The 16,285-nt window shown below is 45.1% G+C and overlaps 1 protein-coding gene across 1 annotated transcript in view; it reads left to right on the top strand.

The window, feature by feature from the left end:
- The window catches only part of YEATS2 (YEATS domain containing 2), a 113,254-nt gene that overhangs the window by 78,443 nt on the left and 18,526 nt on the right, over nucleotides 1-16,285 (top strand). The window contains 5 exon segments of the mRNA XM_044001216.1: nucleotides 1,221-1,345; nucleotides 3,689-3,847; nucleotides 5,593-5,769; nucleotides 9,088-9,280; nucleotides 15,747-15,878. Of these exon segments, the coding sequence (XP_043857151.1) occupies nucleotides 1,221-1,345; nucleotides 3,689-3,847; nucleotides 5,593-5,769; nucleotides 9,088-9,280; nucleotides 15,747-15,878 (786 nt within the window).

Raw genomic sequence — 16,285 nt, 5'->3', positions numbered from 1 at the left:
TGGTGTATGCTCCATCCTCCTCACGCACAGTTTCAGTCCAGGACCGGGTCTGGTCAGCACAAGTGGACGTCAGCAGAAAGTTCTTCAGTCTCCCCTGCTTAGCCATCTCACCCCCACACTGTTTGTGAGAAGAACTTTCTTGAAGGGAGGCTGCCCCTGGCCCAGCTGCCTCCGGGGCTTATTGTTTATTGACTCGGTGGAGTTTTCCTGGAGGTGTTCTCACTTCACTAGGGACCAGCCTCTGGTCTTTCTGAGATCCTCTCAAATTGTCTTGGGAAAACAGCTGCTTTGTCCCAACTTTCATTATTTTTGCCACTCTCCATCATTTTGAGGGAAAGTTTTGCTTTGTTTGTTGGGAAAATATGGAGAACCCATCTTATTCCACCCTCCTTCCAGAATCCCCCCTAAATCTCTAAGAAAAGGGGATCGTTGTTTTCCCTGACCTGCTCCTGAGAGGCTGGCAGAGTCCTCAGGACTGGAAACTTCTGTTAGTGGGAGGAAAGAAAAGGGGATGTGGGTCAGAAAAGTCTGTTCCTGAAGGGAAGGATGGGGGGCAGCTAGGCAGCGCAGTGGATAAAGCACCGGCCTTGGATACAGGAGGACCTGAGTTCAAATCTGGCCTCAGACACTTGACGCTTACTAGCTGTGTGACCCTGGGCAAGTCACTTAACCCTCATTGCCCCACCAAAAAAAAAAAATTTTTTTTTAAAAAGGTAAAGGATGGGAAGAGATGTCTGGGAAAGAATGGGCATTTGCAGTTATTGTGAATATTTAAAAAAACAAAAACAAAAAAACCTGAATTTAGTCCAGGGAGGGAAAGCCAAACAGGAAGAACACAACCTCTGAGTTTCAATAAAAACCAAGAAGAGTCTTTGAAAATGTTGGATGGCCCCAAATTTGGTGATCATGTATTTATCTGAACAATTGGTAGTTGAGGGAAAGCAGTCATACATCTTCTTGGCTCGAAAATGCCAATATCCGACTTCCCTTTCCTGTTCTTCCATACCGAGGCACAAAGAGCTTTTTAGATGTATCTCCACTCTGTTTGGAATTTGTCCATTCACTTCCTGATGAGGTAGCCAGTGAAGAAACTTTAAGAGCACTCTTTGCTCTAGAGAGTAGATGTCACTTTGGAAAAAATCAAGTATGCTCCAGGCGGAGAGGGAGGCCCAAAGTGCTCAGAGGGACCCGTGGGATGATGGTGCCTCTTTGTGTTCCAGACCTCCAGGGAGGAGCTTCTGCAGCCGGAAGCAGCAGCAGTGGCGCAGGCCCACAGGGTGCGAACCCCGGAGGGGTATCCCCGCATTTGACCTACACGTCGTATATTCTCAAGCAAACTCCACAGGTTTGGGTCCTTCATTTCTTCTCTTTGAATTTCCTTGGAGACTAAAGTGGAGGGGTTATTTAGGACCTGCCTTTGGGTACAATCAGCCTCCTCTAAAATGCTGACATTGGGAGCCGGGATTAACATCTCTCTATCAAATACAGCCTGTCCTGTATATGGGAGGCTGGGGGCAGGTGTCATTTGACCCACCAAATAGTCAAATGCACATAGAAATGAGCAGCATCAGAAGGTCTGTTTGACACCTCCCTTCATGACAGCACAGGGCTGTGCTTCCTCCTGTCTCAGCCCACAGGTATTCCCCAAGGGGGATCCACTATTCTCTATGGTTAAAAAAAGGTCATTGTAAACCTAGCATGAAATATCAGCATCTGGTCTTTTCAACTCAAGACCTCTGAGATTATGGTAACTTTTCAGGACCTTACTCCCGGTAAATCTCTATCAGGTGTTTGTTCATTTCCCTTCATTTTTCCTTTTGTTCAGTTATATCTGCTATGTTTACCTGGTGCTTCTAATTCTGCTTTTCTCATTTTATGACTTCATAAAGTCCCTTCCAGATTGCTTTGTATTCTAAATAATTGTTGATCTTAGTTAACCCTGTAGTCTTGTGCCCCAATAGCTTTCACCATTCCCCTCTGGTTAGACAATTATGGTGTTTCCAGTTTCTGAAAAGATAGGATTATTTTGTAACTTATACTCTATCCTGACTGCTAAGTTATTTTCTTAAAAGATCCTACTGATTTGCACCTACCAACAATGAACAAGGATGCCCGTTTATCTACCTCTTTCTCCCCTATCCTTCCAGCACTTAGTTTTATTGCTGTTCGTTTTTTTGTTGCCATTTTAATGAGTGCAAAATTGTACCTCACAGTTGTTTTCATTTTCATGCCAATATTATTAGCGAGGTTGAGCATCTTTTCAGCTAATCATTAAAAATTTATTTCGTAGTCAAAAATTGTTCCTATCTTTTGAGGACTGAAAGTTTTCATTGTCAATGTTTTATTGCTCTCTATGTATTTTAATTATCAAGTATTTTATCTGTTATGTCTTCCATAAATATTTTCCCAATTCTTTTCTATCTTTTGATTATTTTTGTTATACAGAACTTTTTATTTTAATGTATTTGAGTACAACTATCTTCTCCTTAAGTATTCAAAATTGTTGAAGAAGAAGAATGAAGAGATAAATTCTTTCCTTTTTCTTGCATCTTCTTGGTTTTTTAAGACTTACAAAATTTCATTTAACTTTAGTTTTTGGAATTAAATATGGGTCTGACTAAAAATAGATTTTTCTTGGCATCTCCAGTAGAAGTATTAACACCACAAGGACTAGCCGTATCAGTTGTTGTATTGACACAGATTTTAAAGTAATTTTGCTATAACTTACTGTAATTTCTTCTAACCCTTTTTAGATACAACTACAAGCAGATATTACAGTTTTACTTTGAAATAAAAGTTTTTATCCTATCTTTTTTTTTTTTTTGCCTTATGTATTTTTAAAAATGTCCTGCATCAATGGATGCAATTTGGTATTTCAAGGAGACCACCTCCTCCACCCTTCTCTGACGTTGTATTCTGATGCCTTCTAAATGGTATGGAAGCCACGTTGGGGTTTCTAAGTTCTTTCCAGGGTAATGCCTACTGTGTCAGGGCCACCAAAGCTGGAGAAACTGAGTGACAGACTGAATGTCTCAGTTCAGGGCCCGGCCCGGCCCACATTGAGCTTGTCACTAGAGGATGCATTTTTTTATCCATAGCAGATTTTGACTGTGGAGGAGCTGCTAGATGGGAGCATCCTCCTCCACCGAGAGGAAATCCTACATCCCTTGAACTGTGAAATAATTAGATAATAGTAACATTATTATATATAATATCGTCATAACGACTTTATAATAGCTGGACAATAGGAAAAGCAAAGAAGTATTTTTATTACCTCTAAAAGGCACTTGGTATAATGTTCTTGTGGCCTTCAGCATTAGCATGTAGCCAAGTCTTTGTCAGATTAGCTAGTGCCTCATTAACCAGGGAAGGTGGTTTGAGACTGGAGTGGGGAAGACACCCACTCTTTGTCACCAGCCGCTTCTCTCAGAATCATGTGTGGCAGTAGTCTAGGTAAGATTGGCACATTTTGGCTAGCTCACTCAATGTTTGTTTTCTAAATATTGTGAGTGGTGTTCTGTACTGGGGAGCTTTACATTTCATTGCTGATGGAACTTGGGAATCTGAAGAAAGCTTTATTTCCTATAACAAAGCCTCCTTTTATGACTTAAGGATAGGTGCAAATAACTCAGATAGGTGCAAATAATTCAGATCTTCTTCCCCCCACCACCTTTTTTTTTGTCTGCAGGGCACATTTTTAGTTGGCCAGCCATCCCCTCAGAGTTCTGGAAAGCAGTTGGCAACTGGGTCAGTGGTTCAGGGCAATTTGGGGGTCAATGCATCTTCCACGCAAGGACAGCAGGCATTAAAAGTCATCTCTGGTCAAAAAACGGCTTTGTTCACCCAGGTAATATCCCGCCACACCCCTACCTTCACTTCTCTTCCTCTCTTTCCATTCTTTCCTCCATCATTCTCTGTCTCCCTTCCTTCCACTTTTCCTTCCCTGTTTGACTCGGTCCTTCCAAAGAAATTCCACCTTTCTCCTATGAGACCACTTGTCGATTTTATCCAGCAGCAAATATTGACAAGAACGATTGCCTCTTTCTAAGAACAGAGAGCAGAGGAAAGGAGAGTGCTTGACTAGATAGAGGGATTTTTAGGTATCTCCTAGAAGAGAGTTTTTCATGGCTCCTTCTTAAAATCAGAGCTAGTGGATGCCCAATTTCTTCATGTGGTCTCAGTTCAGTTCAGCAAGCTTTTATTTGGTGCCTCCTGTATGCACTGTACATACAAAGCTCCAAGAAGCTGCTTCGTTGCACTGGTTTCAAACATCACATAAGACAGTGCAGGAAGAGCTGTGCCCCAGAGAACCCTGAGAACAGCAGGGGTCCAGAAGGGTCCCAAGCGGGATGCAGGCCCCTGGGCTGAGCTGGGACGGACGACACCTGTGTCTCCTTTCCTTCCTACCAGCAGGTGACATCAGCTCTGCCTAATACCGGCTCTCATTTGACTCTCACCACAGGGTTGCTAGGCCTGGGCTGTCATCATATCCCTGATTTACAGATGGGGAAACTGAGGGTTAGAGAATTCAGTAAGTGCCCACACTCCCATGGCTAGTAAGGGTCGGACCTGGGATTCAGTCTCTCACTCCCAGACACCACCACCGTTCTTTTTGCAAAGTGGAGGGGAGGAAGGGAGGCTCTTCTGACCCAGAGGGCAGCCTCTGCAAAGGGAGTGGGACAGACGTGTGTCCAGTGGGTCAGGTCACCTGGAGCGGAGAGCCAGGTAGAAGGGAGTGCTGTAGTGTGAGGCTGGCAGAGCACAGAGTCCACCCCCAGATTGTGGAAGGATTTAAGGGCCACAAGGAGGATTTGGGATTTTGTCCATGAAGCAGTAGAGTCACTGAAGAGTCTTCAAGTCCCTTAATTCCCTTAATAGCAACTGATGCTTTTGTATGAAGTCATCTGTCCAGTATTTGTTGGGTCTTCAGTGTGCCGGGAGGTAGCTTAGCTATTCCAGTCCTTTCCCCAACCGTGTAGCACACCAGAACAACAGTCAGCTGTTCTTTAGTATCAGAACGCATTCATGGGGTCACCATTTCATCCAGTCATATTTGTCGCTGAGTATTTTTCATTGATACATGTAAAAAGAGTGTGAGAGGCAGCCTGGAGTAGGGCTAAAAGGCCTGCCATGGAGTCGGGGAGATCCGGGTTCAAGTTTGCGTAGTGTGCTGGCTTTGTGACTGTGAGCACACGCACCTTCCAACCAGCTGCTCAGGAGCCCAGGCAGTTTTCCCAGCCTGTCAGAGACAGACCCACTGTGTAATGCGAGGAATTTCCACACCGGGGAAAATAGGACATAAGTTGTAAACCTCACATCCTCCTGGCATCCCTGAAAACACAGTTGCTTTGTGCCTCCAGATTCTGTTTCCAGCTGCATTTATCCACATGCCCTAAATTCTTGGCACTGAAGCATTGGCAGATGAAGAAGCTATTGACTCCGATTTTGCTGCCAGAGTAGGCCAGGACCCCTCTCCAACCCCCATCACTCCTTACTCGGTCACATTACTTAGATTGTAATTCTCCTTGGGTGGCTCTGATCCTTGATCCAAACACCACATCATTATTGTTTACACACAGTTTCTTGTTACAGGCAAACCCCGGTGGGCAGGCATCTCTGATGAGAATATCTGACGGCTCCTTGAAGTCTGTGCCGGCCACTGCCCCACTCTCCAAGCCTGGGACCACTGTCCTGAGGGTTGCAGGGGGTGTGATCACTACTGCAGCCTCCCCAGCTGCCTCTCTCTCTGCCAATGGAGTTGTACAGCAGGTAAGGAACTCCATGGTGGCGGGGAAAACGATCATGGGACTTTGAGCAAAATTCACCATGAGAGCAACATGGTGGCTGTCCCCTTACTGCCACGGAACACTGCTGAGGGTGGCCTCCCTCCCAGGGTCACTGTGGAGACGGACAGCCCCTTCAGGCCTTCTCACTTCGGATTCCATAACCATTCCTGCTTTTGGCCCCTTCTCTTACTTTGGCCTTCTCACTTCGGATTCCATAACCATTCCTGCTTTTGGCCCCTTCTCTTACTTTGGCCTTCTCACCTTGTTTGCAGGTGTTTGTTTACATGTGGAGTGTTTTAAGAGCAAGAGAAAGGTGAACATGCCCAGATAGCACATGTAACCAATACTGATTTGAGATACTCAGGAGAACAAGCCCCAAGCTCCCAACCCAGACGGCCTTTTTGTAAATGACTGCTCACCCTGATGCACTGGCGATGATTTTTATTTCCTCTTTGATGGCAAGACTGAGGGGACATGTCCTGGACAATCACAGCTTTTAAGTCAGAGCGCCCAGAGCATCAGCTTTATCAACCCAATAGAATGCAAATAAAAAATGGGATTTTACCGAAAGCTGGAGAAGAAAAGGACGGTCAGAACAGACGCTGTGGCTTTGTTTCCCAACCTTGATTTTGCAGTGGGTGTGACAGGCAGTGTCCTCTTCTTATCAGAGTGTGGTAAGAAGTCTGAGCCAGTTTCTTTGCAATCACAGGCCTCCTCTTATCACAGTGGCAGTATGAGATCTGAGCCAGAAATCTTCTTGCACACAAAAGGGATGACTCAAGATTATTTCCTCTGTGCCAAGTAGTATTTCTTCTTAATTATCCTAAATGCGTATTTGTTAGGAAGAGCCCCATGGTTCTAATAGGATGCCATTGGTCCATGTTAGTTTAGTTTGGAATTTGGAATTTCTTCCAAGGAGAAATAGGATGCATTGACAGCAGTATTTTAGCCTTTGACATTTTTAAAAATTCTGATGACTAGTGTCTGCTGGCTCTAAGGTGTGTGAGGGGCCATGTCTTTCATGAACTGCAGGAACTAGGAAATGGTGCTAGGCCTCCAGAGAATTCTGGGTCAGATTGGCAGAGGAAGGAGCCTGGGACAACAGCTGCCAAATGACCATTGCTGAGACAGAATCTGCCCTGGGGATTAAATCTGCCTGCTGTATCTTAATTGCAAAGACCTGCAATGCTGCAGCTCCCAGAAGGGTTTTCATGGCACTTCCCCTAAAAAAGTTAGGAATACCACTCCCTTGGCTACGAGAGCTTACAAATAAATTCTTCCAAATCCTCACACTGTCAGCTGATTCTGTTGGTCCAGCGACACAGCCTCTTATTTCCTGAAGACCAGACATAAGACTACCTTGCATTTGCACAGCTCTTAAACCTTTTCAAAGCAAACCATAGGCATTCTACCTCTTGACATAATCTGAGGCTGTTGCATGTAGCCTTGCTCAATAGATGATTTAAGGGTAGTGGGGTTTTTTTTTGGGGGGGGAGCACTTTTTTTTTTCCAGATGTGAGTCTGGACTGTTATTACAGAATGTCCTGTCATTCAAAGGAAGTCAGCTTTCAGATTGGTGACTTTGTTAACATGGCACATTTAGGAATGTATGGTTTTAATTGTACTGCCGTGAGATTGGTGAATGTTAAGTGAAGAAATATCCCCAAAAGGTAGTTAACAATAGTGTGGTCAGCTTGATCAGGAGATCAGCCAGTGGGACCCATTCTGTACAGGGGAAAATTCAGTGTCTGTAGGGAAAGATGGGGAAAGTTTTTCTGTGGATGATGGTGTATGGAGCAAACTGCCTCAGTTTACCCAAATAACTCGAGGAGACCACCAAGTCAAGCAGAGACAGATTTATTACATCCTCATGAGGATGGGCAAAACCCAATTACACATTGAAGTCTTGCAAAGATATGCCCAATCCTCTAGGCTTTTATAGTAATCTTGAAAAGGACTGTCCCCACGTACACCTAGGGTGGATGAGCTCACAATCTAACATCCAATCCTGTCTCATCCAAGGTGCATGTTCAGCTCGTGATCAATGTATGGAGACATGCATACGTGTTCCAGGAGCAAGGGGGAAAAGGGGAGGGGGAACAAGGTCAAACCAAAGGAAAAGGAAACAGGGGAGTGAGAGTCAGATGTTTCAAATCTCACAGTTCCCACTGACTCCCCTCTCCAGGCCCCTGTCTCTAAAGATAAGGATGACAGGGTTAAAATTTATCTTCGGCTATGTTGGGAAATCAAAGAAATAATTGGCAATTAAACTTAAAGGAGACAGTGAGAATTTGACAAGCAATAAACTTCTAAACTAACTATATTGGGTCAGGGCTGGGTACCTTCCAGACCCCATCCTCAGAGTTTAATCTGACTCAAATCCATAATCATATCATACAATGGTAAGCAGTTCTCTACATCTGTAGAAGACAGAAAACTAGAAATGAGCTTCAACTAAATCAGAAGTGTGGATTCAACTTAAAAAACAGTGCCTTCCTGTCAAGGTGGCAAGCACTGAAATGGGCAGTCAGGAACTGTGTGGAGTCTTCACTGGTGCAAGGCTTGAAGTTGAGAAGACTTTCCTTTATAATTTAGAAATTCACTTGCTTCCACACAAGGGCTTCAGTCTGATGGTTTCTTTGCTAGTTCATGGGATATGAAGTCTCAGGAAACAGTTACAGAATTGGCCCTGGAAGGTAATTCTTTCTAGCAGAACCAAGATCTCTCCTTTCTTTTGAGGACTAATTATAATATAGCCACTTGTAAATGCTCACTTCTCTCGCCCCTCGCTTCTCTCTCTACTATTCCCTATCCCAGGAAGACCCTACCTGGTCTGCTTAATGCTACTCATTGGTACAGAGTTGGTGAGAGGACTAACAAAGTCTGTCTTCTCTGCATGATCAGAATCCTTGCATGGAGAAGAAATGAGGACCGAGAGGTTCATAATGATGAGGCTTATATGGCAGACGTCAGAGATTTAAAATTGGCTTTGATTATTTTCAGTCCCTTAGCTGAGGGACAAATGAACCTTTGATTTCATTACTGTAGGAAATTCCCAGGTGAGGAATTTCCCTTCAATAGTGCAGGTAAGGACCTTCTGAAGTCATAAAGAGTTGCGCTGGTGAACTAAGATTCAGGGACTTTCTCAGTCATTATGTTGCTGGGGCAAGTCTTCTTGTTTTTGATGCCAGGTCTAGCCACACCACACTGCCTTTCATGTTCTGACAAAAATTATTAAAATATGGAAATGTAATATTCTCTTTCTTTAATTTCTGTTATTCCTGGCACAACTGATGAGCAGTCAGAAGGAGCAGCTTCCAGCTCAGCATCATCGGTGGGACCTGGTGGGAAAGCTTGTGGGCAACAGTCACTGTGTGTGACTCCAGCCCAGGCAGGGCCTGCAGGAGCCAACAGAGCTGGTGCCTCAGCGGTCATTAGTGCCACATCCCTGATGTCCACAGCGACTCCTGTCTCTGGCAAAACTGCAGTTTCAGGTAAATGGCCTCTCCCTCTTGTTTTATTGTTCTTTTCTGATATTCAAGGCCTCCTAGAATCTGGCTCTGTCCTGCTCTCCCAGTCTTACCTTGGGCATCTCTTCATGGATTCTGCTATCATGCTACTCCCTCTCCATTGGCCTGCATAGTGCCCTTCCACTTCCTTCTCCCCTCTGCCCCTTGGTCTGTTGACATTCTTCCTGTTCCCAGTTCCCATGAGACTTCCTCTCATCCCCCCTGTCAGTGATATTACACATTTCGATTAGTTTGTGATACCCCCCCAAGTAGGTCCAACAGTAGCTAGGCCTTCATCTAGTCATTGTGTCCACCATCATCCAGCATCTCAGGATGGGTCTCTTACTAGCTGGGTGACCAGTTAACCTTTCTGAGCCTCTGTTTCCTCCTCTCTGACACAGGCATAATAATAAAACACCTACCTCTCAGGGTTATGAGGATCAATCAAACAAGGTATTCTTTTTTTTTTTTGTGAGGCAGTTGGGATTAAGTGACTTGCCATGGGTCACACAGCTAGTGTCAAGTGTCTGAGGCCGGATTTGAACTCAGGTCTTCCTGAATCCAGGGGCAGTGCTCTATCCACTGCGCCACCTAGCTGCCCCCAAACGAGGTATTCTTTGTAAAGTGCTTTGCAAATCTTGTTTCCAGAAATAGTCAGGAGCTGCTGCTACAACCGGCACTGATATGACCTAACCCTAGACTGGGTCCATAGAATAATGGAACTAGAGCAGAAGGGGACCTTAGAAGTCATTTAGTCCTGACCCTCTCCCCCCACTTTACAAATGAGGAAACTGAGGCCCCAAGTGTAAAGGGACTTGCCAGAAGCATCCTTAGAAGCTCTCTCATCCAACCCCTTATTTTATAGATGGTTTGGAAATTTTAATCACCAGAAGGTATTTATGTCCCTGGAGAGAGAGGTGCGCGCGTGTGCACGTGCACGTGTGCACACACCCACCTCACTTCATTTGAGGTGCCTGACAAGTTGGGTGTAGATGGCGTTTACACACAGAAAATTCCATTTTCCTGATGGTTTTTTGTTATAATCTCAGAGAAGCGCTGAGTCTTCAGTGAGTTTGTAACCCAAGTTCTTTCCTCCCTTACCTTGCTGTCAAGTAGCTCTTTATCTGGGCTGTAAGTGTAAGAAATTAATTGTGATTTGGGGTTTTCATAACCCCATCTTTGCTTCATCATGGTCAGACTGAAAAGATGCCAGCTTTAAAAGCCTAAGAGAAGATGGGTGTGTACTTTAAGAGATTATAGAACAAACAACACAAAGAACATTTATTGAATCAAAGTATCAAACTAAAGTACCTAAACCCCACCTGGTTGCTCCCCCACACCTACGTGGGCCTGGCCAAATTATAATGGGGACAGCCCAGGAGTATGTTGAACCAATTGGAAACTCAGCCTGGCTATAGAACCACCCTTCCTGTGAAAGAAGCAGGAAGGGGGAGAGAGTACTCAGAGAGGGATAGGGGAAGGAAGGGAGAGAGAGAGAGGAACTAGTGGTGTTTGATCTTCAGACCTCACCAGGAGACACTGCAAAGCTGATTCTCCTTAGAACTACAGATTTCAGGTGGTGGTGAGTTTGTGTTACTGAAGCGAGGCTGGCTTGTTAGGCCAGCTGAGCTGAAAACAAGTTTAGAGTGTGAGTTAGTTTTTGCCAGACCCAAGCTATTCTGAGTAGCTGAGGAAGTAGAGCTTATTTGAGGTACCTGGGGGCCTTTTTACCCTAGACCTCCTCTAGGAAGAGGGTCAGATTTTTCTCTTTCTCCATCCCCTTTCTCATTGTCCCTGGCTTTATTAACTCCACTTGTATTGTATTATTGTTCCCATTTTCCCCTTTTTTTTTTTTTTTTTTTGGTGAGGCAGTTGTAGTTAAGTGACTTGCCCAGGGTCACACAGCTAGTGTCAAGTGTCTGAGGCTGGATTTGAACTGAGGTCCTCCTGACTCCAGGGCCGGTGCTCTATCCACTGCGCCACCTAGCTGCCCTATTGTTCCCATTGATAAAACCTGATTTGTTTGTGGAAAAGAGGCTGTTAATCTCCTTCCTTATCAGTCTGGGAGACATAACTGAAAAAGAGGCAGTTTGGAGAAGGAGAAACTCTGGACCTAGAGGTCTCTCGTTATTTTCTGAACCCAATATTATGGTGTGCTGCCCTATTAACTCTCCCATACTAAATTTGGCCCAAACATAAGAGAGTTGATTTTCTAGGCCCTGTCTTTTTGTCTTTTATTCCACCTTTAAGGCTCTACTTCCTGATGGTGGGAAACCAACATTCTAGCCTTGCTTTACCAACCTGACCCAGAACTACTTCGTGTAGAAAATATGGGGTTTGACCTCAATCATTTCCTTCTAGCCCCCGAATTCTGTTGCTTTTAAGTGAGTTCACAGCCCCCTTACTTATTAATCATTTTTTCTTAGCTACATGGCTGTAGTGACCCATGAAAGTGACAAAAATAGAGAATGTCTTGCAGCCCCGACAGCTGTGGTTTCATGGGGATTGTGGTGGAGGGACATGGTTCTTAGACTGTCTCTAAAGAGCATTAATTTAACACCTGACTCTCTTAACAAGACTAACTAATCATGTGAACCTCGGCAAGTCACTTACACTCCGCTTGCGTCTGCCTAAGCTGTGAGACGCCTGTAAAACCTTCCCCCTAAAGAGAGCAGAGATAGTTATAGAAACTCTTCTCGGGGTAGCTATCATTTGGGGAATAGCCAAACAAGTTAGGGTACACAAATATAATGAAATACAGTTGTAGGGGCAGCTAGGTGGTGCAGTGGATAAAGCACTGGCCCTGGATTCAGGAGGACCTGAGTTCAAATCCGGCCTCAGACACTTGACACTTACTAGCTGTGTGACCCTGGGCAAGTCACTTAACCCCCATTGCCCCACACAAAAAAAAAAATGAAATCAAATTGAGAATTTTTTTAAAAACACTTTAAAAAGAGGGGGAGGGTTCATCAATTTTAAAACGAAAACATTCAAGATCAAGAAATGAAAGAGGTTGGCCAGAGGTTGATCGTTATTGAGAAGCTTCACACCTGCACATCATCATAAATACTTTATTCCGGTCAGAAGGCACCAGATGTAGAGAGCACTAAATGGCACCCTGAAAATTAATTTGACTGGATCTTTGCTGCAAGAAAATAATTAGTTACAGATGCACCAGTTATTTCAGAATTAGCCATCAGCACATTGACTGGTTAAAGCAGAAGTTAAACAAATACCAACTTGGAAGAAAGGATGAAGCTGAAAAAACACCAAATTCCATTTCACCTGCTTTGTTTAAACTATTGATTCCCCAAATTGGAATAGAGCAAAAACAGTGAATCAACCCAATCATCATTCTTAGAGAAGTTTGACAGTGCAATAGAGCTACCACAGGGGGAAAAAACAAAGCTGTATCAGCCAGAAAATACTTGATTTCTTTGCCAAGCATAACAAGCTTATTTTCAAAGTTAAAATATTTTACTTTTAAATATTTAAATATTTTTGTTATAATTTAATATGTTAAATGATATCTAATTTATTTTAAATATTTTAAAAGTTAAAATATTAAAAAAAATTTTAAGATCTCAAAAAGCACTTTGAGGGAAGAAATGAGGTTCTGACTAGAGTGTATCTCTTCAAGGGGAGGAAAAGAAGCTGTGGAGGTAGATACCAAGATTAGGCAACTGAGACGATATCAGTCCAGGGGACTAGGCAGGTTAGTGTTCTCAGCAGTAATAGGGAATTTTAGAAGAGAGGTAGGTTTGGGAGAAAGATAATGACTTCTGTTTTGGACAATGCCTATGTAACATCCAAGTGGAGGTATGCAGTAGACATGGCGATGTCTTGGAGATCAGGAAAAAGGTGAGGGCTGGATAGATATATCTGGGAGTCATCTACATAGAGATAATTAAACCCAGAGGGGCTGATGAGATCACCAGGAGACAGAGAAGTGTCACAAATCCCAGAAAGGAGAGGGTATCCAGGAGGAAAAGGTGGCTAATGTTGTCAGAGGCTGAAGAGATGTCAGGAATGACAAAAATGGAGAAAAGGCCATTCGATCTGAGTGACTTTAGAGTGCGCACTTTCAGTTGTGATGAGGTCAAAACCCTGATTGTTATGAGTTGAGTGAGAAGAGAGGGAATGGAAACATTGATTGTAGAAGGCTCTCATGGAGTTAGTCCGATAAGAGGAGGCGAGAAATAAAATCATAGCTAGTGGGCATAGTAGGTCTTCTGAGGGGTTTTTAAGGATAGTGAGGACATAAGTATGTTTGTAGGCAGCGGAAAGGGCACATAGAGAAAGGGAGAGATTAAGGGAATGAAATTTAAGGTTACTTGTAGAAGGGTTTGCCCAGGTGAGGAGACAGGTCACCTCTTCACTTTGGAGACCATCCATAGCATTGCCCTGGCCATTTAGTTAAGTTGTCACCTCCTGGTTATTACAGTAAGGTGTCCCCAAACACCAGAGGATATAAGCCCTTCAAGGGCAAGGACCATACAAATTTTTATCTTTGAATCCCCAATCCCTTGTATATAGGAAGTGCTTAAGAAATGCTGGTGTAAGGGGCAGCTAGGTGGCTCAGTAGATAAAGCACCAGCCCTAGAATTCAGGAGGCCTTGAGTTCAAATCCAGCCTCAGACACTTGATACTTACTAGCTGTGTGACCCTGGGCAAGTCACTTAACCCTCATTGCCCTGCAAAAGAAAGAAAGGGGGAAAAGAAATGCTGGTTTACTCCTCAATTGAATCCTGCAGTATCCTCCAGGACAGGTAATTTTTACCTTTGGAGGACCGCCTTTCTGTACTAAGCTCCATGGCAGGTCTGCACAAAGGCCCAGGTAGTACCAACCTTCCCAACAGCTCTCTCAGGAGGCACCTTGTCTCTATGCGCACACCCCAATTCACTGAGGCCCTCAGTCACCTCTTGTGCAGACGACAAGAGGCATACATAGTGCTGGCCTCCGGTCTATCCCGCAGCTGCCGCCAGCAGGGATCTCCTTCAGCCTCCATCTGACCATGATTCCCTTACTCAGCCAATGCCAGTGGATCCCTTTTGCTTCAACAATCAGAGGAGTTCTGTTTAGCGTTCAAAGTCCAGCACAGCTGGTGTTCCCCCACCCACTCCACGCTCCTTCTAAATTGTCTCCTCTCTGTCCTGTATCCCTGACACTCCAGCTGTCCTCTCAGTGCCTTTGAACTAGCACGTGCCTGGGAAGAGATGCCCTGTGATAACTTTCTATCCATGCCCTGTACTTGTTGTTTCCCTCATTAGAATATACGATCATTGGAAGAAGGGACGGTTTTGAGTTTTTGTCCTTGTATTCCCAGTCACTAGCACAGTGGCTGGCACTTCCTTGGTGCTTAACAAGTACTCGTTCGATTAATTGATTGAAAGAATATGTTGTTCTGTAGTAGAGTTTCAGATTATGTACTTGGTGTGTACAAGGGAAGGGGATCGGGCGCGATTTGGACGGGTCTGTTGTACCCCAGCCCCATGTCAGTAAGCATGTGTGAAGCACCTCCTAGGGGCCAGATACCAAGTGCTGGTGATGCAAAAGAGGCCAGAAAACAGCCTTTGCACTGAAGGAGCTCACAGTCTAAGGGGGAAACAACAAACAGTAACAATAACAGCTAGATCTCTAGGGCACTGTGCTAAGCACTTTGCAATTGTTATTTCATTTCATCCTCACAACAACCCTGGGAGGTTGTTATCTCATTATCCTCCATTTCTTACAAATGAGGGAGGTTAAGTGACTTGCCCAGGGTCACTGAGCTAGTGTCTGAGGCTGGGTTTGAACTCACTTCTTCTCGACTCCCGGCTTGGTGTTCTGTGCTCTGTGCCACTTAGCTGTCCCAGAGACCTTGGGAAAGGCTTCTAGAAGGAAGCCAGGGAGGTCGGTGGTCAGAGCAGAGGAGGCAGAGGGTCCCGAGCATGGCGGGCAGCCAGAGAGACTGTGGAAGAGCCAGGGGCCAGTGTCACAGATGGAAGTGTACATGTTGACACGTAAGGTGTAGCAAGACTGGAGAGGCGGGGGGGGGGGGGGGCAGGTTTTGAAGGGCTTTGAAGGCTAAGCAGAGGATTTTGTATTTGCTTCTGGAGGCCATACCGAGTCATTGGAGTTGTGGGGTGGGGGCAGGGGGCGCAGCATGATCAGATCTGTGCTTCCCTCATAGAGGATGACCTGGAGTAGGGAGAGACCTGAGGCAGGCCGATCCCCCAGAAATCATTGCAGTAGTCCATGGGGCAGCTAGATGGTGCACTGGATAAAGCACCAGCCCTGGAGTCAGGAGGGCCTCTGTTCAAATCCAGCCTCAGACACTTGACGCTTACTAGCTGCGTGACCCTGGGCAAGTCACTTAACCCTCATTGCCCCAGCAAACAAACAAACAAGCAGTAGTCCAAGCATGAACATTTTCAGCCCCTCATGTGGAACTTTCTCTGCTTCTTTCAGGCTTGTTAAAGATCCATTCCAACCAGGCCAGTCCTCAGCAGGCCGTCCTGACCATACCCAGCCAGCTCAAACCGCTGAGTGTAAATGCTGCATCCGGAGGCGTCCAGACTATCCTGATGCCCATGAATAAAGGTAAAGCCCCCACATATGCTCGGGACACAAGGGCTTTGTCCCGGGTCTCACTGGGAGAGAGGGATTGGAGCGATAGCTCTGCTCTTCCCCATTCTGCTGCAGAGCATGTTTCAGGGGGCACAGAAAAAAATGGTTAGGTTTCCCTGGCCCGGCATTTTACAGAGGATTTTGACTCGAGAGAGCTGAAAAGGGCTCAAGAACGAAGCTGAGGCAGTGCCCATGAAGAAGAGGAGGCAGGCTCGTCTTTAAAACCCCCAGACAAGGAGGACTGTACTCCAGGTGGTAGAAGAGCCCGATTCATGTGGGATGGACGCTTGTTGGGGACGTTGGGAAAGGGCGTTTTTGTTCAGGGAAGAGCTGGGCCGAATGGATTCTAAATCCCTTCCAGCTCCAAGGTTCTGGGCTTC

This window comes from Dromiciops gliroides, chromosome 4 (genome assembly GCF_019393635.1).
Source record: "Dromiciops gliroides isolate mDroGli1 chromosome 4, mDroGli1.pri, whole genome shotgun sequence".
NCBI classification, from domain to species: Eukaryota; Metazoa; Chordata; class Mammalia; order Microbiotheria; family Microbiotheriidae; genus Dromiciops; species Dromiciops gliroides.
The sequence above is the reverse complement of the archived record's forward strand: the minus strand, read 5'-3'. Positions and strand labels throughout refer to the sequence as shown.